The following is a 24,198-nucleotide window of genomic DNA, read 5'->3' as shown; positions in this document are numbered from 1 at the left end:
AAAGTTTTGTGAAGTTCTCAAGAATCAATCTCAACTTATTCAAAGGTTATTTGGAAAACAAGCATAAGAAGAAATGAAAAATAGGCGAACGTGACTTTAGGTTAAAATTGATGGCATTTTTTTAGTGACTTTCCAAGCATGTGCTTTTAGAAAAAATGATGAAAGTTTGACTAAAAATAAGGGGAATTTTATTGAGCAATTAAAACTTTTAACATCTTATAATGATAAAGTTGCTAGTGTTGAGCTAGAAAATGCTCTACAAATATACTCATTTCCTAAAATTCAAAAGGAGATTCTGCAAATAATTGCTAGCAAAGTACAAAATGGAATTAGGAAAGAAGTTAGTAATGTCGAATTTTACATACTTATTGACGAAATTCAAAACAAGTCAAAGAGAGACCAAATCACTATTATTTTGAGATTTGCCAATATGATGTCTTCATCTGAGAGTTTTTTTTTCATAATTAACATTTCAAAGATACCATGGAATTAACTCTTAAAAAGAGATATGTGTTGAAATTTTAAGGGATCCTTATAAAATACCAATATAACCACCAGAAACACATTACGTTAGATTATCAAGAAGAGTTTTAGGAATACTTGGATCCATAATGATTGATCAAACAAACACAGTGGAATTTGAATCCGTAGGTGATTTCTGATCTATGTACTCTTCTTAGGATCTGTTACGAAACGGATAACCGACTAACAACGTAATTGGTGGTTTCATGGTTCTTCCTCAATCGAAACCTCTTTATTCCTTAATAGGACCTTCGTAACTCTTCAAATAGAGAGAAGAGAAATTATATGTGACGACTCGATATATTGGGGACCATAACATTCTTATAGTGTGCTAACCTAATAGGGTTCTCATTATCCCCTAATGGGCCAACATTGACATTTGCTCATTTAAGTCCATATCATATGATTTAGTTGTCTAACGGACTCACTTAATTTGATCAAATAAAATAAAACTCACTAATGATAAATAACTAATATAATTGTCTTATAATATTAGCCCACATTAATTATTGGAATAGAAAATTTCAACAATCTCCCACTTAAGTTACATAATGTAACAATTATATAAAAAATCCTTAAGCACACATTTGTATGTTATTTACATTTAGTCTTTCACCTTAACAACCTAGTCCATTTCATATATCAATAATGAAATCATTGCGGCTTTCGTCATTACAACAAATGTAACTAGATCCCAATGACCACCACATCAGTACACTCAATGACATAGGTCAATATGGATAATCAACATGGAAATTACATGCAACGTGATCTTAGTCATGCCTATTTCCAATTGGTCCAAACTTTATTCTTTATAGAGATCTATCCAAACATAACATAAATATTACAAACAAAACAAGCTTATAATGAAACGATAAACTTCAACTTTATTTTTGCAAAAAATCCAAACAATAAAATGTTTGTAAATCATAAGATATAGAACATAAGTAAGATTCCCACTAAACTAAGGTACTATCAGGAATTACACCCATATGAGCAATGTGCTCATGAAAAACTTTAAGTGTCATACCTTTAGTAAGTGGATCAGCTAGCATGCAATGAGTTTCTATATGTTCTAATACAAATATGTATTTTCTGAATTATTTATTTAACAACCAAATACTTTATGTCAACAAATTTTTACTTGATTGAATCCTTAATAATACCACTAAGGTATTATCCCAATAAACACCCGATGACTACTTAATGTTGGCAACAACAGGCAACCCAGTTACAATAATATAACAATCATAAATTCTAGTCTGATATCTCATAGCAAAATATTAACTCCACCAACATTGTTAAATATGGATTCTTATGTGGAGTGATTGCTATTAAGATATTTCAAAAAATCAAAGTCAAAATACCCAATGATCTTTAAACTTCTAGACTTTTGATACAAAAACATGTAGTTTCTTGTTCTCTTCAATTAATGCATAATGCACTTTACTACTTTCTAGTGTTGCATATCAAGATTACTCATATATCACCTTAGGACTCTTACTAAAAATTATTTCAGGACAATGAAAAATAAACTTAAACATACATGATAAATTACAATATAACTGTTTTGCAACAATAAATCGTATGATGATAGTAGGATGTCATCAATATATAACACCAAAATAATAAATTTACTCCTACTAAACTTTTAGCACACACAATCATCAACCAAATTTACCTCAATGACATAAGAGATAATCTTGATGAATTTTGTAATACCATAGACGAGAGACTTGTTTAAAAGCTTAAATGGATTTCTTTAGTTTACATACCATAGACTTTAGATAATCTTAAACAAGGTTTTTTGGTTGCACCGTATGGTGTTTCATCAATGTTTCTATTTAGAAACGAGATATTTACATCCATCTATGCAAAAAATTATCAAAATGATCTACAGTGTCATTATAGTCCTAAAAAGTTTTTCTAAGAAATTAGAGAGAAAATCTCTTTGTGAAGAATGCCTTCCTTCTTGTAAAACTTTTGGCTTCAGGACAAACTTTATATATCTCAATATTACCCATTGAATCCCTTTTGACTATAGATATTTATCTACAACTTATGGGTTTCACACTTTCAAGCAATTTGACGATATCCCAAATGTCATGTTCAACCATCGATTTTATTACATTATTTATGGCATCAATCCACTTGAGAGTTAGAGCACAACATGACTTGACTAAGGTCAATTAGACCTTCTTAGTCAACCTAATATCATATTTATGTTTTTCAAGAAATATGATATAATCATATCAAATTACATTTTCCTTTTCTCTGGTGGATATTGAGTTTGAACTTTAGATGGTGCTTGAGAGAGAATCTCAGTGTCGTATTGTCTTTTAATAATATTAGGAGTAACATCATTATTTAATTACCATATTCGTTTCTTGAACAATGATAAGTACAAAGACTTATCTATTGTCAATAACAGGTTATTCTTTAAAGGCAATACTCCTTATGTTTCTTTCCCCTCCAAACTCAATTTCCTTAAGAAGTCTTTCATTCCAGTCTCAAACATGATTTTAAAGTGGAATGTTAAAACTTATACATGCGAGAGCTTTAAATAAAAAGGAATCATCTGTAAACATAATAAAATACATTTGTTCATTCAATGAATCCATAAGGAATAAAACACTAATATATGTATGTATTAGTTCTAAGATATCCTTATTTCTTTTAGCACCTAAATTCCATTTTGTTTGTTAATTTTTCCTTTATATACTCAATGTAGACTATAAGGTCCAACCAATATAAAAGATCCAAAAATTTTCTATAACACAAGCATCCAAATTCTTTATTAAGAGATATTACTTAAGCATTTATGTTATAAAACAACAAAATTCTCATTTAATTTTAAGTTTTGCACCACCCAAAATTGTTTGTAATAGGAACACTCAAATATTCATTAAAGAACTCATAACTTGCAACATTTGAATTACATGAGAGACTAACTTTATTATTTCTAATTGGACAAAAATAACTGAATTTGTCCAAATTAGAAATAAAATTTGGTTTAATAAATAACTCAATATATGTCTCAATCAAATTCAAAAGAAATTGAGTCTTTTAAAACAACATAAAAGTTCTCATAACTTCGACTATAACTTTATGTCATTGCCCACATAGAAGAATCTTTCATTATCACTTGGCGGATGATTCCATAGGTAACATCATATAGACATGCTTTTGTGAGTAGTAGAATCAAAATCTACCCACTAACGTCCTTTGGTATAAAACTAAATTAACTTTAAAGCAAATATTAATGAGAAGTTTACCATTTTCACACACTAAATAGTGTAAATGAGACCTTTTTTTATATGTCTCATCATACAAAAGCAAAATGGAAATTTCTTATCTTGTTCTCTTGTTTCTTCGCTAAAAAAAAATTATGCAATATCTTCAACTCTCAACTGACTCTCCTAAAACTCTAAATTTTATACATGCAACTTTGGGATTTAAATAATATGAGTAATTTAAACCATAGTAGTAACAACAACATCAATTAAAGAAGAGAATAATAAACATACAATGCACACATAATATTTATCCTAAATTTCAAGACCCAAACAAGATACCTAGCGCGTCATTAATCCTCAATCTTTGGATTGAAAAAGACTAACTACAAGTGGTATTCTCAACGCATTGATCAAACATTGGTGATAAGTCTTGTCAAACAAAGGTTGTCTTTGAACACTCAATTTCTCACATAGAAAACTTATATGATGATTTTTCCGGTCAAATAATGATTGTCTTTGAACATTTCATTATTCATATGGAAAATCACACTATTATAATCGGCACATGTTTACCATCGCAAACATGTTATTATTCTGCCAAATTGTGTCTTCCTTTGGACTGAACACAATTCGCATGAATAATTCTATATAACATCCATGTAAATTCAATCAAATCAACTTACGCAACAGATGTAACTTTGACAACATGTTGTTTAAATCAATTTAATCAAAAAATATAAGACAATTTAATATAATAAATGTGATGTATTAAAATTACACAACTTTCACATATAATTTAGTTATATAAAAATATATATAATAGAACATGCAAATATTTTACTGAACAGATCCATCACAAGATACCTAGCACAACATTAATTCTTAAAGAAATTAATTTGTAATTGATACTCTCAACGCAATGATCAAATATTGACCATAAATTCTATCAAATGATAGCCTTTCTTTGGACCAACTATTATTCATATGAAAATACATTTATAATTTTCACATTTATCATTACATGTACAAAATATTATTTGGCCAAATTGAACCTTCCTTTGGGCCGAACACAATTCGTATAAATAATTTCAGACAAAATCTATGAATTTTAATTAAATCAATTTTCACAATAGGGATTACTTTTGCAATATATCGTGTTAATTAGTTTAATTAAAAAAATAATAGACATACAAATAGATGGGAATGATCTATTACGGCTAAATTTACACTCAATCACGATAGCAAAAAAATATAAAACATTAATTACGACAAATAAATATCATATCCTTAAATTATATTTAATGTTATCATTGATTTATACTTAAAATACCTCAAGTAAATATTGGATCCGTAAATAACGTTATCACAAATTTATGAAAGAAATTAAAAAAAATCATGTATAAATTCCTAAAAGAAATCTTTAAAATATTTTATATAAATAAAAAATAATAAGATTATTCATAAAAAATATTTCCTTAGTATGATTTATGATTGTGATGTTTGTGCAATGCACCTTGGAGATTGGAGAAACTTCACTTCACCTTCAACTTTAATTTGCTCCCACATTAGAAAACCAAAGTTATATAAATAAAATATATAATAATGTTTCTCCTTTAATTTATTAGCATTACAAGAAGCGTGAAACATGAATTTTATCCAAAATGAAGTGAAACAAACGAATACACGATTAGATGTTAAAAGCCAATCATCAAAAACCATGATCAGAAAAACATCAAAGTAACATTTTTTATGAAACAAAAAAACAACCCAATTTCAACAAACCAGTGTATTGCAAGAAAAAAAAACTTTAATTCCCAATAATCTAACAATAATGGTGGCTCTGATACCACTTGTTGGTATTTTAGGGGATCCTTATAAAATACCAATATAACTACCAGAAACACATTACGTTAGATTATCAAGAAGAGTTTTAGGACTACCTGGATCTATAATGATTGATCAAACAAACACAATGAAATCTGAATCCCTAGGTGATTTCTAATCTATGTACTCTTCTTAATTAGGATCTGTTATGAAACGGATAATTGGCTAACCGCGTAATTGGTGGCTTCATGATTCTTCCTAAATCGAAACATCTTTATTCCTTAATAGGACCTTTGTAATTCTTCGAATGGGAGAAGATAAAGCATATGTGACAGCTCAGTATATTGGGGACCATAACCTTCTTATAGTGTTTTAACTTAATAAGGTTCTCATTATTCCCTAATGAGCCAACACTGACATCCTTTCATTTAAGTTCATATAATCTGATTTAATTGTCTAATAGACTCACTTAATTTAATCACATAAAATAAAATCTACTAATAATAAATAACTAATATAATTATCTTATAATATTAGCTTATATAGGAATAAAAAATTCGAACAGTATGTTGAATCATTTCCCGTCATGATCTTCAATATTTGTGAACAAGGTTATAATGATGTAGTGATATGTGGTGTGAAGACCCTTATGCTTACTTTGTTCATCTCATGTCTTGTAGATTGCAATTAACTTTGTTTATATCATCCAGAGAAGTTAAATATGTTTATTAATTCTTTTCAAGTTTATCATTTATTATAAATATTGTTGTTACTTCTTTTAAGAGACATGACGAGTTTCAAGATGTTCAAGTTATAAAAATTCAAAATAATAATGAAATTGATAAAAAAAAGAAAAGAGGTAATCAAATTGATACCTTGGAAAGAGGTAAAGATACTTGATAGGGTTCTTATTTTCACTCAAGTGTAGAAAAGTTTTTTTTTTTTGGAATCAAGCGCACCAAATGTTTTATAAATCAATTAAACTAATATTTTAGATTTTTTATATAATTAATTTTTTAATATATAAATTATATTATTGTATTGTAATTAAAATTTAGAGTAAATTACTTTCCCACCTCTTATATTTGTTTGCAAATTGTGCTCGTAGTCATACTCCTATGTTATTTGACTCTACAAAAGTCTTATCGATTGTTTTTCACTTATAACCTATGGTGTAACTCTCTTAAACTCCATTGACACCGTTAACAAAAAGAGACTTGTGATTTCTTTTTTATATAAGAAAAAAATGAATTCATTTTTTTTGTCCTAATTTTTTGTTCTAATTAAAAGAAACATGAACCTCTATACTTAATTTACTATTAACTCTATTAATAAGATATTCACTCATTTTGTGTGCAATTAAGTGAATGCATTTATAGGCTTATAAACAATATAAGTAACATTCATCGGTTGGAAAAAGATGTTTGATGAATTATGTTAGATTGGCTCATGGGTAGGGGTGGGTAAATGGGTCCAAGTCCATGGACTGGCCCGCGGAATCCGCGGTCCGTGCGGGTTACGAACCAATTTTTTTAAACGGTCCATGGTTATGTCATATTTTTGGGCTCGCCCCACTTAACCCGCGGACTATGCGGGTTTGGCCCGCGGGGTCCGCTGGTTACCCGCAACCCGTATTAGGTTTGATTTGTGTGACCCTGACCCAATTATATTAGATTTGATTTTCTCTTTTTTACTTTAAACTTTTCTTTTAAAATAATAGATAAAGAAATATATATTAGATAAAAATAAAAGATTTAAAGATAAAAATAAAAGATTTAAATTAAAAGATGATAAAGATAAAAAAGATAAGATAAGAAAAATAAAAGATTAATATAAAAAAAGATAAGTGATAAATAATAAAAATCTTCCTTTTTGATATTTTTTCGATCTTTTTCTCTTTTAACCTATCCTTTTCATATCTGCAAGTCATAAATAATAAAAATATCAATTTTTATCATTTAAGCAAAAAATAATTGTTAAATAAATATTTTTAAATATATTTTTATTATAAAAAATAACCCATATCATATTTAGTAGTTATCATTGTAGCATACTAAGAACATTTTTTCTCCTCGCGGTTTTTTCCACCACGTAGTCACGCACACTCGCATGTCATACGACTCTTTCCCTTGCAAAGAAGACAAAACGCGACTAACACTCACGCAGTCACACGACATACCACAGCGGCACAGTCTCGGTCCACCACCGCGCCACCACGCAAAGTACATCTCTTCTTTCTCTAGAATTTGTTTTTATCCTATTTTTGTTGGGGTAGATTCATTGTTGTTGAACTCTTAAATTCTATGCCTCTTTTCTCAATTCTGTCGCAGAGATACTTTTGTTTTCATGAACTTGCTACACCCATCACACTTCACTTGTCTATTATTATATGACAAAATCATGGGATAAGGGAATGAACCACGAAACTCTTGATCTGCAAGTTATAAACATGATGAATTATGTTTTTGTATGATTTATTTATTTTATTGATGTAATTGACTAATTATTGACATTTTATTTACATTTGTATTGAACTTAATTTGATTATATTGTATTTTTATTAAAATTAAAATTCTTTTAAAGCTAGACCTGTGGACCGGCCCGTTTGACCCGCGGGGTCCGCGGGACGAGGGCAGACCAATTTATTTGATCCATGTAAGAAGCGGGGGCGGATTGGTCCGGTCCGCTGCCAATGCGGGCTTATGCGGGTGGATCTTACACGGGCGGGCCGGCCCGCTTACCCACCCCTACTCATGGGTAACCTTCCTTTTTTTTTTTTCTTCTTTTTAAATACAATTCACTACATTAACGGGCTAAGTAATTAAAGTAACATGTAAACTCAGTTATTTAATTATCCTCTAATCATAATAATGGATAACCGTGTATTACTCACTTTTTTTTTTATCTATATAGGTTATTATGTAGAAATGAGAAAATATAATAAATTTCTTGATTTTAATAAAATAATTATAGAATTTTTTATTTTTTTCCCATTTCATTTTCACTCTACGTTAAATAAATGTGTAAATTAATTAAAAATTAATAAATAAATAAGAATATAATTAATAAAAGAATAATTAATATAATCTTGAATTTTAAAATGACAGACAAATAAAAATAAAAATATACCAAAAATCTGACAATTAAAATGAGACAGAGGAAATAACTTATTTTGTATATATTGATATAAAATTGATGTGAATATGAATTTTCAAATGATTAATATATATATATATATATATATATATATATATATATATATATATATATATATATATATAAACTGTAGGAATTTCCTTTTTCTAAATTTTTGTATATCAATTATAGTTATAATCCGTTATAAGATGTTTATTTAGTCCCATTGTCCGTATATCAATTTTAGAAGTTCGTTTTTTTGGGGTGCAAAATATCATTTCCCTTTTCTTCAAACGGAATATTCCTGGACTGTGGCAGCTATTCCAGTGTTCTACAAAAAGCAAAACAAAAACAAATGTATAATATTTTTGCTAGCAAGAATATGTATGGGTCGACAAGCATAACCTCAAGTGCACATCACCGTTTTACTTAAATTTAAGGAAACGAATATGAATCAAATTAATAAAATACCACCTTCCCATAGACACTAGGAATAAACACGTAACGGAGTATAGTAGTATAGTACCTCCCTCCGTAAAAGTAACATCGTCAGAGAGAAAAAGAAAAAAACTGGTTCCATTTACACAAACTCATCAAATTCATTAAACTTAAAATGAATCGGACTCTTAGTAGAATAAACATCGATCATGCATGGTCTAGACTAGAATCCAATCCAAAAACTAAGCACCGAAAACACTGTTATCATCATCACGATCCACCACCTTCCAGTCAACGATTTCAACCCTTGTGATCCACTGCAGTGAAGCTTGTTATTATGATAAGAGCATACCTGTTGTTTCCTAGAAGTCCAAAAATACAAGACATTTTGTTAATGAAATAACCAAAAACTATCATATTAACAAAATCACAACCTCCAAAGCTACCATAAAAATTATTAGATAATTTCATACCACTATATATATATCCATGATCTCAACCAATCTCTACATAACCCGTAATCAAGTCTTTTGATTTAAAAAAAAAAACCTAATACATTAATCATGTCAAGATTGGTTGGAACCATATATTATATTATTAGATCGATCATATGTTTCAAGAAATTGTCTGAGCCTATCTAATAATTTCTCCTAAGATTTCAATACACAAACCTGGATGAGCAGAAGGCTATGACATAATCCGTCCCTGTACAAGTAAAAATACTAGTTGGATCATCATAAGCATAGCTATAAGAAGTAGGGCACGCCTCCTTAAACTTCTTGGAATAAAACGTAGGCTTGCAAGTAGAAGGGTTTCCATAATTCCCTTTGCAGCAATACTCATCAGTGTTAAACACATCACATGCACTACGACACCCAACGGTCTTGCCGTTAGCCCTAAGGGAAAGTTCCTTGGGGCAACTGTTTCTAAGGTCAGAATCACATCCAGCGGTGCTGCAGTTTCCCTTTCCGTTTATGGGCTTAACGGCCATCGGCACATTGAAGCCGTCGACGAGGCTCACGTCGTAGAAGTCCGGTTGCGCTAGTGTGAACTCTGCTAGCGACGCCGGTGTTTTCCCCGAGGCTGAGCATTTTAGGGTTGTGCCGCATGAACCGGTTTGGCAATTTCCGTTTCCGTTTTGGTCGAACTTGCAACCGGTTCGAGCCCATATCCGGCCGCTCCAGCTAACCGGGGCCGTGAAAACCGCGGATTCGCCCGGTTTTAGGACGAAGCCACCGCCGTTGAAGCTTTCCCCGGGTGTCACCGCCGGCCAAAGTGTCTCCTTGCAGTAGTTTACTATGGTGAAAACTCTAGCACTGTCACATGTTCTTTGCCCTGTGTCCTCATCAACAAAATAGTTTTATTTTACTTTCTTATATAGAGAAAATAATACAAATTTTAAAGAATTATTCTTGGAATAAGTGAATTTTATCTCTATACATACGGAAGAGATCAAATTACTCTCTGAAGATTTCTTTTACTTTACTTACTGTAAAAGAAGAACAAAGTACATGTCTTAAAGAATGATTTGAAAGTAAGCATGTTAAAAAACTAAGAGCATAATTAATATTTGTTGATAAAAAAAGGAATGCAGAAGACAAATTAATGGATGGGCGCTGTAAATAAGGCTAGTGCAGATTTTGCTTTGCATGTTTATAAAAAAAGTGACTTTGGCAAATTATTGTTACCTGATAAAATTATTGCTAGAACCAAAATGAATGGTAAGATCGTTTGAAGATGCAATGCCATCTTTGTATGTATGTTTCTCGGTCAAGGGATTAAGATACGTGTGAGGAAGGATGTGATAGCAGCTGTGAATATATAAGAAGGCTGAAAAAAGAATACGTGCGGAAAGGTGAATCATATCAAAGCAACAAAAGATATGCATCTAGTGAAAAGAATCGATATTATTCTTTTCCAAATACATAGCTGCAAGTTTTTGCTGAATTACATGGCCGCGCAAGACACTAATAGCATCATTAACCATAAGTTACAATCTTCCTAATTAACAAAATAATATTCCTTATTTGCCCTTTATCAGAATTTGTAATTCCTTTTCCATTGTTAATATTATTTCTTATTCCACTGGAAAATTGATATTATCTAAGTTAAATTATAATTTTGATCTCTTTATAATTTTAAATCTTTCATTTTGATCCCCTATCATGATCCTATATTATTCAAAATAATCAAAATTGAACATGACCAAAATAATAAAAAATCATGTAAATAATTAGAGTAAAAATAATTTATATATTAAAATTAATTTCTAAAAAATATGTAAATAATTTACATAGTAATTTATAAAATTTAATTATAAATTGGTAAAATAAAAATAAAATTACGTAAACTATTCAAAATAAAAAAAATATAAAATGATATAAAATAAAACTAAAAAGATTTCTATACCAAATATTTTTTAATTTATAAATTTTGATAATTTAAAAATATAGTTAACTAAACTAAACATAATCTTAATATAGTTAACTAAACTAAACAAGTGTATTAGTGGGTAATTTATTGTCTGGTCTATGAATAAAGGATCATGAATTTAATTCTTATTTAAACACTTTTAATTTTTTACTTCATTTAATCTTTTTTCATATAAGTCTTATTTCTTTACTTACGAATTTAAAATTATAGATAGATCAAAATTATAATTTAGCCTATTATGTACGCAAATGAATGTTTTGCAAACTGTAAGCATCTCATCGTATCTTAAAATCATACATCACATTAATAAATAAGTATAATTATTACTTTACCGATCAACAATAACGTCTACTAATCTTGCAAACATTGAGTAATGCTACTGACCAAAGATACACCTATATTTTAAAATTTTTGAAAAATAAGATATGAATAATGATATTAAAATTTTTTTAGAACAACTAAAAGTGAATATACCTTCATCATCGGATTCAATCTCATCAGTAAAATTTGATTCTTCAATTGATCTAGAACCTATAAATAATAATTATAAAATAATAAATAACAACTTATAAGTTTTAAAAATATAAGCAATTCATAAAGTATCACATAAGCATTCAGAATTTTACCTGCATTCTCTGAATTCCATAACCAACTTTTAGAACACATCAAAGCTTCTAAAGTAGTATAATGAAGTTGGCTACGATGAAGAGTTAATATTTGACCTCCAACTTTTAGAACACATCAAAGTTTAAACATTCAGGAACTTGCTTATGCATGTGACATGTAATAAACTTCAGATTAAACCAAGTTTTTACCTGGATTTTGTCATGAATTCTCAAGCGCACCTGTATTCTAGCTGCTCCATATACATTCATAGGAAGTTAATGCCTTTTCAGTCTGCAGAATTGGATACTTAAATTTGTTTAAAACTTACGCTTAGGTGACACTTAAAAACCCATGTTCAAGTTCTTTCATCAGGAAGTTAGTAGCTAACACATGCTGAACCAAATATTCTACATATTCTTCCAGGTTGGCCTTTTTTTTTTTTATGGGATGCTTTGGTGTTGTATTCAAAGCAGACACATCTCAGGTGTTTGAGCATCTAGCCATTGCAACAACTGGTTACTTAGGAGTCATACAACTTTTAGTGGTTCGAATCAGAAAATGGTGGACCTCTGCATTTCTGGACACTGGCTCTTCTCTGCACTGGGTTTTCTAATAGGTAAATAAGTGCATTGAAGACTGTTTTAAATGTATATGTCTAATTCAAAGCTTTTTCCATATTCATTTTTAACATACGTATATGTGTGTCTAAATATCTCCCAAGTGGATAAGTTTAATTGCTTTTCTCTTTTTTTTTTCTTCCTCAACATGGTTCAATTGATATGACTTATCCAATGATTTCAGGCTAGTTTCTTGTTGCCTTTTCCATTATATTTGTGGTTGAGACAACCAACAATTTCAGGAGGCTTCTCAAAAGGATTAATACAAAAGCATGAAGTGAAAGCTTTTGGAATATGGACAGATGTAGCTGCCAATTGGCAGTTATGGTTGTGCTCTTGCTGTTGTAAGGCTTATTATGGGAATTCAGTGCAACTTTGGTAACAGCTGAGTTCAAGCATGGTGGCAGTGATGCTCAGTTCTGGTTCGCTTGCATAGTAGGACCTCTAGAGGTGTGGATTAGATGGTTCTTAGCATGGTTCAATGGATTTGGATCAGGAAGAACAGGAATATTGAAGGGGATTCCCTTCGGTACTCTAGCTGCCAATAAATCTGCTGCTGGTGTTATGGCTGCACTAGCTAGTGTGCATAAAGCGGCAAGTTTCTAAAATTTCTCTCCCATCACCTATTGGCTGCATTACGCAATCTCTAGTATTTATAGTACCAGAGTTATATTTGAGAATGAGATTTACTTATATTGGGAAATAGGATTTTGATTTACCTTTCAACTTCTATCTACTTATATTGAATACAATGATATATCTTGATCCTTGCCCCATACTTGTTTATTCTTATTAAAGAGGATATGCATCACATTTTGGATGACATGATCAGAATTTCTTGTATGATGCAGATCAACACTAGAGATTGTGATACTGTTGTAGCAAGAATACAGTTTGGTTTGACGGGCTGTCTGAGTACTGTTTCTTCTTTTGCTACAAAGTTCAATGCAATGAGAGAAAGCAAGAATCCTTGGAGAGCATATATGTCTATGCTTTGATTACAATATGTTTCTCATTCTCTGCTGGAATCTTAATATACTGAATTCCTATTTGGACAAACAGATTTGAGAGGTAACAAGTGCAAGGGGGGCACAGAAGGAAATCATGTTTTGACACTATACCGGTTTGTAGTTCCTCCAAAAAAATTTCTGAAAGAGGGACCGAGCAGTTCACAAAAATAGTAATTTATTTACTGTTCTTATTAATAGGATCTATCAAGAGTCGAATGGAGGTGTCAAAGGAGTTTTCTGATAGATCTTTAATTAATATTAATGCTCATGCAAGTCTAATCACAGAAACTGAGCCTGGTGCTCATTCCTATTCCCCAGGAAGACCCAACTGGGATGAAATACAAATTATAATAAAGTTCATTACAATAATTTGGTTTCATTGATTTATAATTTATCTCCAAAACAAGGTACTGAAGTTCTGTTCTGTTTTATTATCAATCTTCCTCCTGGATCAACAACCAATGCTTGCTACAGGAAGATCTCCAATGATAATTTTATACTGTTGTACTTGTACCTAAATTTATGTAAATGTTCTTTAAATGAAAGATGAAACTGTTCCCTCTTTTTATGTTCATCTTCACTTTGTTCAATTCTATTAACAGAATAACATTCAGAGCAAATCTAATATAAGAAGAAAAGTGTACCGCACAAAGATCCAGAACTTATTTGAAGAATCTTGGAGGAACTTCATTTTGGTTGCCTGCTAATTATATTGAGGAACCAGCAAATCCCAGTTTGAATCATAGGTCTTTCTTGTAACTCAATCAAGTGGTTCAATCAAGTTTAATGTCCCATGTGAAGAATCATCAATGCTTTCTATATGTAGAGCTGTCCATGATGCAGGAACTAAAGGCATGGTTATTCATACCAAACATATTGTATTCCTAATTGATATAACTTGAATATGATGCTTCAGACAGACTTGTCTGGTTTTCATAATTTTTTCTTGTTAGTGAGATATTGAATTTGATGTAGAATACATTTTGTGCCATGGATTTTATATCCAATTTATGTTGCTTTAATACATGTTTCAACATTTCTTTCAAAACAGAACCACTCTTCAATGACAACCAATATTATATTTTTTAACAGCTAAATGACATTTTGTTTTGTGATGGTTCAAGATCATCATAAAACAAAATATACAGCTAAATATAATAAAGTGATGCTCTCAAAGTTAGATGTTAGGTATTAACAATATATAATATCAACTCCAATCTCACCGGCACAACTACACCGAACCACAGTAAGAAAACCAAATGAAAGAAGATACAAAAAGAAAGAGGAAGCAGAAAAGCATCTTAATGAATTTGCATTTGTTTGCTATAGATCACCAGAAAGTGCTGCAAACACAAGAAACATGAAGTATATGAAAGATCACCAGAGTGTTAGAAGAAGAAAAAAAATTGCATACAATAAAGAGCAAGAAATTTGAGTAAGGTTTATCATGTTATTACCTCTATCAATTTTTTTTTATCCTCCAACAAAACAATTTTATTAATCGAAACATACATAAACACTGATTACTGGGATACCAGCATCGAAAAAAAGGGAAAGTGAGCCCAACAACCCCTCAGAGAGTTGGATTAGTGTACCACTCAAAAGGAAGCTTTGAAATCAACCACTCTTGCCTTCAACCAAGACCATGAATATTGGATCAATTCGTTAGCGTATAATCCTATTACTCTGATTTGGTTAAGGACTGTGATGCACACCTCTCACTTTTCTCATTAACGACACTTAATTCTCTTCTTATTAGTTAGTTAGCATCTTCACCCAACAGCATGCTAATATTGATAAGCATATGGGTTTTACAGGATATATACCGTTTCCTTCTCCCAAACCACAAATTAACAAAAAATTAAAAGTAATCATTCCATTAAAGAAGATCCAAGGAACTCGATTCACAATTATTTCCCAGTGTTTATTTCTCAGGATTCCCCCACAATGAAATTAACAGCAGACACGAGTTCGTAAGCACAATAAATGCATTAATTATGGCCAGATTCTCACGCGGCAATGTAAATCACAAACCCAAACATGGATCGCTCCCCGATTCGTTCCCTCTAAACTCAATTCACGAAACATCGATTGATCTTCAACACACGTGGATCTATTCAATTACTCATAGAAATAAATAATAATTAAGCCTACACGCGTGATCGATAACATACACAAACATAACTAAGACGAAGGAATAAGAAACTGAAAACTGAAAGAAACCGTTGTTGTTGTATCCTTCATTTATTATCTTGGAGGTAAAAAAAGATTGCATATGAATTACAGTTAAACAAAATCTGTTTCATATGTTCGACCCCCAGGGATACAGATCGCAGATCGCAATAATCCACAACAACCGTAATTGTATTTTTTTTTAATTATTATTATACGTAGGAATCGAAGACAAATAAAAGAGTTTATAATAATAACTAGAACTGGTATGTCTCGGGGTGAGTAAAATTGGGAGTTACCGCGAAGAGTTTCTTCCGGACGAGACAACGGGGCCGATTGGGATAGATCGGGGGAGTAAAGCACGGAATCCCATTATCTTGGTTCAGTGGCTGATCCTGTTGGATGGAAGAAGAAGAAGAAGAAGAAGAAGAAGAAGAGGGTGATGATGATAATAAGAGGTGAGAAAGAGAAATTTGTGTTATTCTTCGATTAATTTTGTGTCTGGAAGAAGTGATTTTGGAGTCTCTGAGTTTGGCGAGTGCTCCTGGTTTGAGGAACTTGTGGAACAATCTCGGGCTTCTTCTGTTTGGGTGTTGTGGACTTGTTGTGCCCATAATGGCTGGTTGTTTTGGAAAAGAATCGTGAGAATAAGAGAGAGAGAGAATGAATGGGGTGTAAGAAAAATGGATGCAAGGGCTTTTTAAAGGGTGTGTTTGTGGCGGGAAACAACGTTGCCTTTAAGGCGTGAAAGCGAAGCGAGGGGAGGATTCTGTGCGGTGTGGCGCGGGAAGCAAATCTAGGGCAACTTCTTCAACTCCTCTTTGTTGCTTACGCCGCCCCCTATCTTTCTGTTGGCCTGCTTGTCTTTTTGTCGCTTATTAATTATTTGATTTATTAATTAATTTCTAGCAAATCTATCTATGGCTACACATACTTTTGGTTTGTATATAATTCAAGTGTTTGATAATTTTTTTTCGTTATATTAATTTTTATTTGATAAATAATTTTTTCCTAAGTTGTCTTTATAAATTGTCATTGAAGAATAAAAAATTATTAAAAATACAACCTCAATGAGTAAAAAGTATCATGAGAGAATAATATGTTCATCACTTTTTTTTTCTTAGTCATGATTTTATGCTACTCAATTTTTCTGGCAATTAATAATTTTAATGAAGCTGATGATAAAATATTGGAGAATAATGTATTCTTATTTTTAGATTTTTTTAGTAAGATTTTAATGAGACACATTCTCAATAGACATCTAAAAAAAATGTTCATATTCTATATGTTGTTAAGGTTTATCATCTTTTATCTTATATATTTTATTAAGGTTTAGGATTTTTCTGTATTTATGTTTATCTTTTATTATCTCGCATATCTTTTATGTCAATAAATAGATTATTATTATCGAAAAAATACACGCAATTTGATTCTCTCTATATTATTCTCTTCCCAACTTTTCTCTACTATTTTTATTTTATTTAACAATATGAACATTGTTATCATATCATATAGTATCTATATTATATAAAATACAATTTCTAGCTATACATGTTTGCACACGTGATAAATAATAGTGAAATTAGGTCACACATAATTAATTTATCAAATAAAATAAGATTCAATAAAAATAAAAAACAAAATCTTTAGTAATCAAAATGAAATGGCATTTAATTTTTGCTAATTAAAAACTTGAAAATGTAAAACTTAATCATGGGCAAACTCATTTAATATTTTTTTAAAAAAAAATCGTTTTATACCAACATTTTTAGTAGAAACTCTGGTATGATTTTTTTTAAAAAAAAAAATCCTTTTGTACTAACAAATAACAATATATCTTCCCATTTAATAATTTTCTTAAAAATTAGTATTAAGATATATTAATTGATTTAAATAATTAATATATTAAAAGAATAATTAAGGTAATTAATATTCAAATAGGTAATTAAAATAATTAATATCACAATTTGAAGATTCAATTGTTTCTTTTTTTAAAACCTTGAATATATATTATAAATAATCTATTGAGTGAATATTGAACCTCTAAATATATATTATAAATAATCTATTGAGTGAATATTCAAATCTTGTAAGAGATTCTTCTTCTACTCTTTTTGTAAACATTATATTTCTTTTTGTCGTTATTGAATTCATTTTTTTTTCATCTTCTTTTTTAGGGTAAGTTTCTAATATATGTATTGTTTTTCTTACACATGTTTTCTTCTTCTTCTTTGTGTATTTAATTTATAGACTTTCTGATGTGTTTCTATTCTCTTCTTTGTACTTGCTTTTTTAGAGGAAAAAGAGAAAATTCTCTTGCGTTTTATCGGGTGTATTGTAAGATCTAACGACTTTTTTGTTGACATGTAAAAGCTAACGTGTTTTCATCCTATTATGTAATCTTCACATCTTATTTCTATTCTGGTAATACTTGCTTCTTAATTTTATTATTTTTCATTTTAAAGATTGCTGCTACTACAATGCATTTGACTTGACACATTTCCTTTTTTTTTTTTGGTGGTTAGAATTTCCTTTATTCTATATTGATTTAATATTTTTTAACTTTTATTTCTATTATTTTATGTTGCACCATTTTTTTATTATCCAGTGAATTACCCTTTGTCATTTTGTTCGATATCCCTAACATCATCAGCTAAAATGTTGCACAAAACAAGAGGAATGTGATCAAAACAAGATAGATGAATATGGGAGACGAAGAATATTGTACATTGCATAAAAGTTAATATAACATTTTAAAATATGATGACAAAATAATATTGATAATGTAGCATTAACAACATTTTAGTAATTTAATTAAGAGCTGATAAAAAAATTAATTAAGAGATATTGATAGTGGGCAATACAACATACTAGTTATAACAAATTACAAATATAAAATTAAGTGTTAGTTATTACAAAGTTTTAGTAATTTAGGGTATGTTTCTTAAAATAGTTAAAAAAAAACAGATAGAATTTTCTTCTTTGAGAAAGCATAAAACTATTTTTTTAAGCCAAAGAAATTTAAACAAGCAAACCAAAAAAATAGGAAACTATTTATGGAAAAAATGTTTTTAAAAAATAATTTAAACATACGGACCTTTAATTAAAAATTGATAAAAATGTAATTTAATTAAAAAATATACTAAAAAGGAATAATAGAACTTATTAACTATTACATATTACATATATGAAATTATGACTTTATAATTTATAATTCGCATTTGACAATACAACTCTTTAATTTAATTTAGAGAGTGAAGTTTTATTATGTAATTTCATTTGTTTATATAATTTTTTTGGTATAGTTTTTTTTCTCTTTCAGTTATACAAATTTCTTTGACTTTAAATTTCAATTTAAATTTATAATTGTATAAAAAAATAATCATATTCAATTATCTTCCATTACTTCTTATTAATAAATAATTTCTATATTGAAGATATTTAAATTAATTTTAGATTTTTCCAATAATATAAAAAATAATAAATTTATCAACATAATTTTTATACAATCCAAAAAAAATTCTCTCTAAATTTACCTGCACGATGCACAAACACTAAGCTAGTCTATATCTATATAATAAAAAAGAAGGACTATGAAATGCCTATTATGCCTATGGTTGAAATTTTGACATGTGGCAATTTTGCTGGTTTTTTTTTTTGGTAATTTTATAATTATAGATACTCAGCTTGGTTTTGTGGCACGTGGTTTGCTATTTTTTGTTGCCTTGGTTCTCATGTTTCACTTGCAATTTTGGTGTCATGCAGTTGTAACATTTCAGTTGCAATTTTGTTGACACGTACATCCTACATTCCTTTGCTTCTGCCACGTGCTTTGCTGATTAACATTTTGGTGTGACGTTGTGGTTTTGGATTGGTGATTTCTAGTTTTATTCCCTTGGCTCTTTTCTTCCTCTTTGATTGCTTTTGCAGTTCAAGGTGCAAGTTTTTTATATCTATTGTGCATGTCTGTGTTTGGCGCGGCTGCCGCTATTTTTCTACCCGGTTTGTTATTGTTTTGTTGTTTACTTCATGTTCTATGATTCTTTACTCAATTTTTCCTTCTTGTTCTATTTTTTTGTGTCCTTTTTTGTTGTTTGTTGACTTTCATGCTTTGTTTTTGGCTGAGTTCCCTTTGTTTTCCAGTTTTCCTTTGGTGCGTTGTTCCCTTTGGTTACAAGGAGTGAAGGTAATACTTTTGCACTGAGGTCGCTACATATGTAGTTCTTAATGTGGTCTTTGTTGTTACTTTTTGGGTTCCTTTTGAGTTTTATCCGTGGTTGCATGTGTAGTTAAGTTTTACGTTCCTATTTTTATTTCTTTTTTGTTGATTTTCTTGCTTTGCTTTTTGTTGGGTTCCGTTTGTTTCCTATACTATGTTTGTTACGTTGTTTCATTTGGTTCCCATGTGGGAAGGTTTAACTTTTGTGTTTTATTGGTTGGTCATTGTTGACATTTGTATCTGCATGTTTAGTTCGTAACTGATTGTCTGCCCTTTTGACTATTTTTGCTCATGCTTTGGGATTTATTACATCATCAATTTAGGAGTGGCAGTTCTATGCAGAATTATGGCATGTACTCCTGACAAGATTAAGTCTATTGACAGGTCAAGAGAAACCCTTAAACTTGCTATAAGGATCACGGATCTTTGGTTCGTTGGGACTCCCAACAAGTCTGAACAAGCTGAAATGGTTATTGTTGATTCTGATGTATGGTCTTTTTTGTTTTTTTTGGTTGCTGGATTGTTAACCATTCAATCAGTTGTTTATATACTTTGCATGTTACAGGGAGATGAAATCCATGTTGTTTGTAAGCCAGACCAGCTAAAGTCTTGGAAAGCTGATTTGAAGGAAAATTGTACTTATGTCATGCATAACTTTAAGGTGATGAAGAATGATGGTCAATTCAGAGTCTGTGAGCATCAATATAAATTAGTTTTTACTGGAGTTACTGTTGTTAGACAATCCAATTTAGATCACCTCCCTTTTAAGGAATTTAAATTTGTTGAATTTTCCAATGTCATTGCTGGCGATTTCGAGGCTGACCTGTTGGTTGGCAAGCTCAGTTGCAATTTGTCCACACATTTTGGTCACCATGTTTATGTTTTTTTAAATGACCTGTCTTTATTTTCTGCTTCTTTAAGACATTATTGGCATTGTTGATGAGGTGCTCTTCCGCCATGTCTCATAAAAAAAATACTAGGGTTGTTTTTAAAATCAAGGATTTGAGGTTATGTTGTACAATTATATTTTTTTTTCCTATATATTTGGTCATTATAAACTGATATTGTCACCATTTTTGTTTGCCATACTCCGCGATTGTTATCTGTATTTGATGATTATTAACCGATACATTTATTGTTGTTTCTTTCCTATAGTGGCCAAGTGTTATCTTGTACTCTTTGGAAAAATTATTGCTTGCAGTTCTTAGCCTACTTGAATGAGGCTGAAAATGATGGCCCGATGGTTATCATTTTGACGTATGCCATAATCAAAGAAGGGCAAGGTAAGTCTGATGTCATATTTTCCAGTTGTGGTGCTCATTAGATAACATCTTCTGCTTTCGTTTGTCACAACTACAGGATCCTATCCACCCTTAGTGAGTAATTCGTTGAAGGACTCAAAATTATTGATTAATGAACTTGTGTTGGAAATCCAAGAATTCAGTGAGAGGTATTTTGGTCAAGCCATTTGCTTTGTATCTATAAAGTTTGTGCATTAAGTATGTTGAGTCTTTTTTGTTACTCTTTCCTATTTATTCTATTCCCATAGGCTTTCAAATTTAGGTATTGAGGTCAGGCCAGTTTTGACACCTCGCATTCAAGGAAGTTCACAACTTTCAGGCTCAAGCCAATTATCATCAAAGGATGCATTTCTTTCAAAGGCTAAAGGAAAAACCATTGTTGTGATTAACGTCATTTCGGAGGTGGTCCTGTTATTTATGTTTGTTGTTTATTCACTACAATGTAAAAGCCAATTAGTCTAGATTTGTTAAGATCAACAGATTAAGACTAACACCTGGTATTTATTCAATTTTGCCATGAGTTCGTTGGAAATTTGATCCCTATGTTTTTCCACCAGGAAATTGTTTGTGTTAATGTGGGCACAATTAGTAGAATAGTTATGGATAATCATTCATGGTGCTATCTAGCTTGCATTCAATGCCACAGGAAAACTGACATATGTTGGACCAGCGGCCTCAATAACTTAAGAGGGATAGACTTAGAATGCAGAAGAAGCAACAATCAATTTAATAATGTTCTTTAAACATGAAACACAAAATTGATTGCAACAAAATAAATGAGATAAGGGAAGAGAGAATGCAAACACAATTTTTATACTGGTTCGGCAAAGTCCGTGCCTACGTCCAATACTCAAGCAACCCACTTGAGATTTTCCACTCCCTTTGTAAAAATCCGTTTACAAAGTCTGAACCACACAGGGATAACCCATCCCTTGTGTTCAGGAATCCTTACAACTTAAGAGACCCTCAGTCCCTTAATCAATCTCTTTGAATGAGAAGAAAGAAAGAAGAATTCTTTCTTGAACAAAAGGATATTACAATTGAAGTTCATGGAGAAACTCTTAATGGATTTGCAAGTATTTGCCCAAGAGTTTCTTTTGAGAGAGTATTTGGCAATGAAGTTCTCTTGGAATCCCTCTCATTTTCTTTTGAGAGGATAAGATATTTTGAACAAGCAAAACTCTTTCATGAAAATTCATGCCCAAGTCACCTATTTATAGGCCTTTGATGGTCATTCACAAATCCAATCAAAAGATGTGACTGTTGCCAGATTTTCTGAAAACTCTCCACTGATAATCAATTACAATGTTTGTGTAATCGATTACATAGTTATAATTTGAAGGGTCATGACTTTTGAATTTGAATTTCAGGAGTTTCGTTGCTGGTAATCGATTACAAACATATGACAATCGATTACATGTTCAAAATTCAAATTCAAAACCTTTTTCAACAGCTCTTTTTCATTCTTCCCTTCTGGTAATCGATTACACTTCCTGGTAATCGATTATCAGAGCCTTGCATGACTTTGAAACCCTTTGTTTTGAGGCAAGGCTTGATCTTTAGTGAATCTTGAAACAAGGCTTTGTTTGTTGAAGCAATCTTGAATTAATCTTGAAGCAAATGCTTATCCTTTGAAGTGGCATCGTTTGATTCTTCTTTGGCATCATCAAAATTCATGTATTCATACATTCACATTCTCCCCCTTTTTGATGATGACAATCAAGTGATTTTTTTTCGACATCATCAAAACAATGCATGATCCACAACATAGAGGCAACACCATTCACATGCAGATGTGGCAAAGATAATGATCAACTTGTCCTGAGGTAATTGGACTCCTGCTCAATTAGTATGGCCTTCATTGAGCATTTTCCTATAGACTGTTATCTACATTGGCAGGTGTAGACTTGAGGTGATGGTTAAGCACACGGATGAAAGCACGAAATTCTTGCTTTGGGATTGTGAATGTGTTGAGTTGATTGGTCAATCAGCTGATGAAGTCAACAGGGTCAAAATAGAAGCATGTTAATGTATTATCATACAATGCTTTTTATTTTATGAGTAATATTTTGTTTCTTTGCTATGCAATTCCATTCTAGCTATTGAATCGTGGATTTGTCTGCTTTGCACAAGAAGGGTGATGTTGCTTTAAATGCTTATCCTCAAGCACTTGATAGACTATTGGGTTATGTCCTTGCTTTTAAAGTCAAGGTTCAACCAAAGTTCAAGAATGTTGTTGCTCATAGATACTCAAATGAATTAGATTTGATCAATGTTGTGCTGAACATGCTGCTTGATACTAAGGTGCTGTTTTTTTATGTCTATTTTAGTTGTTGTTGTCATAGCCATATTTTGTATACGTTTGGCTATTCTCAAGTTATATATCATGTAGGCATGTTCCAAGGTTGATAGTCCAAACCTTGATTGCAATGATGCCCCACAAGTTGAATTTGTAAACTAACATTGTTGTTATGGGTTTTGGTCTGCTACATTTTTTGATGATGCAATTAAAAAATTACCCTGCTGCCAACTTTGCATCCATCTTATTTTATGCAACAATTTGTGTCTGTGACAGTAGATCATGATTTAGCTGTAGGGTTCCCGTTAACATAAAAAAACATCTATCATCTGATGAAATTGATGATGAACCAAAAAGCTCTCAAATTTCACCAGCCCAACTTTCCT

The 24,198-nt window shown here is 30.8% G+C and overlaps 1 protein-coding gene, 1 long non-coding RNA gene and 1 pseudogene across 2 annotated transcripts; 2 read left to right on the top strand and 1 right to left on the bottom strand.

The window, feature by feature from the left end:
• Positions 1 to 9,094: 9,094 nt before the first annotated feature.
• LOC100813659 (pathogenesis-related thaumatin-like protein 3.5) lies at positions 9,095 to 10,949 on the bottom strand. The gene is made up of 3 exons (XM_003543740.4): positions 10,844 to 10,949; positions 9,827 to 10,490; positions 9,095 to 9,517 (listed from the first exon to the last, which is right to left on the bottom strand). The coding sequence occupies exons 1-3, from the start codon at positions 10,902 to 10,904 to the stop codon at positions 9,379 to 9,381; spliced, it is 864 nt and encodes a 287-aa protein (XP_003543788.1). The 5' UTR covers positions 10,905 to 10,949; the 3' UTR covers positions 9,095 to 9,378.
• An 887-nt stretch (positions 10,950 to 11,836) lies between these two features.
• LOC121173271 (uncharacterized) lies at positions 11,837 to 13,886 on the top strand (annotated as a pseudogene).
• Positions 13,887 to 19,599: 5,713 nt separating this feature from the next.
• LOC112998765 (uncharacterized) lies at positions 19,600 to 22,045 on the top strand. The gene is made up of 2 exons (XR_005887774.1): positions 19,600 to 21,662; positions 21,762 to 22,045. It is a non-coding gene; the product is annotated as an uncharacterized lncRNA (long non-coding RNA).
• Positions 22,046 to 24,198: the final 2,153 nt, after the last annotated feature.

Source organism: Glycine max, chromosome 13 (assembly GCF_000004515.6).
Source record: "Glycine max cultivar Williams 82 chromosome 13, Glycine_max_v4.0, whole genome shotgun sequence".
Lineage (NCBI taxonomy): Eukaryota > Viridiplantae > Streptophyta > Magnoliopsida > Fabales > Fabaceae > Glycine > Glycine max.
Note: the sequence above shows the minus strand (reverse complement) of the source record. Positions and strands in the feature narration are given on the sequence as shown.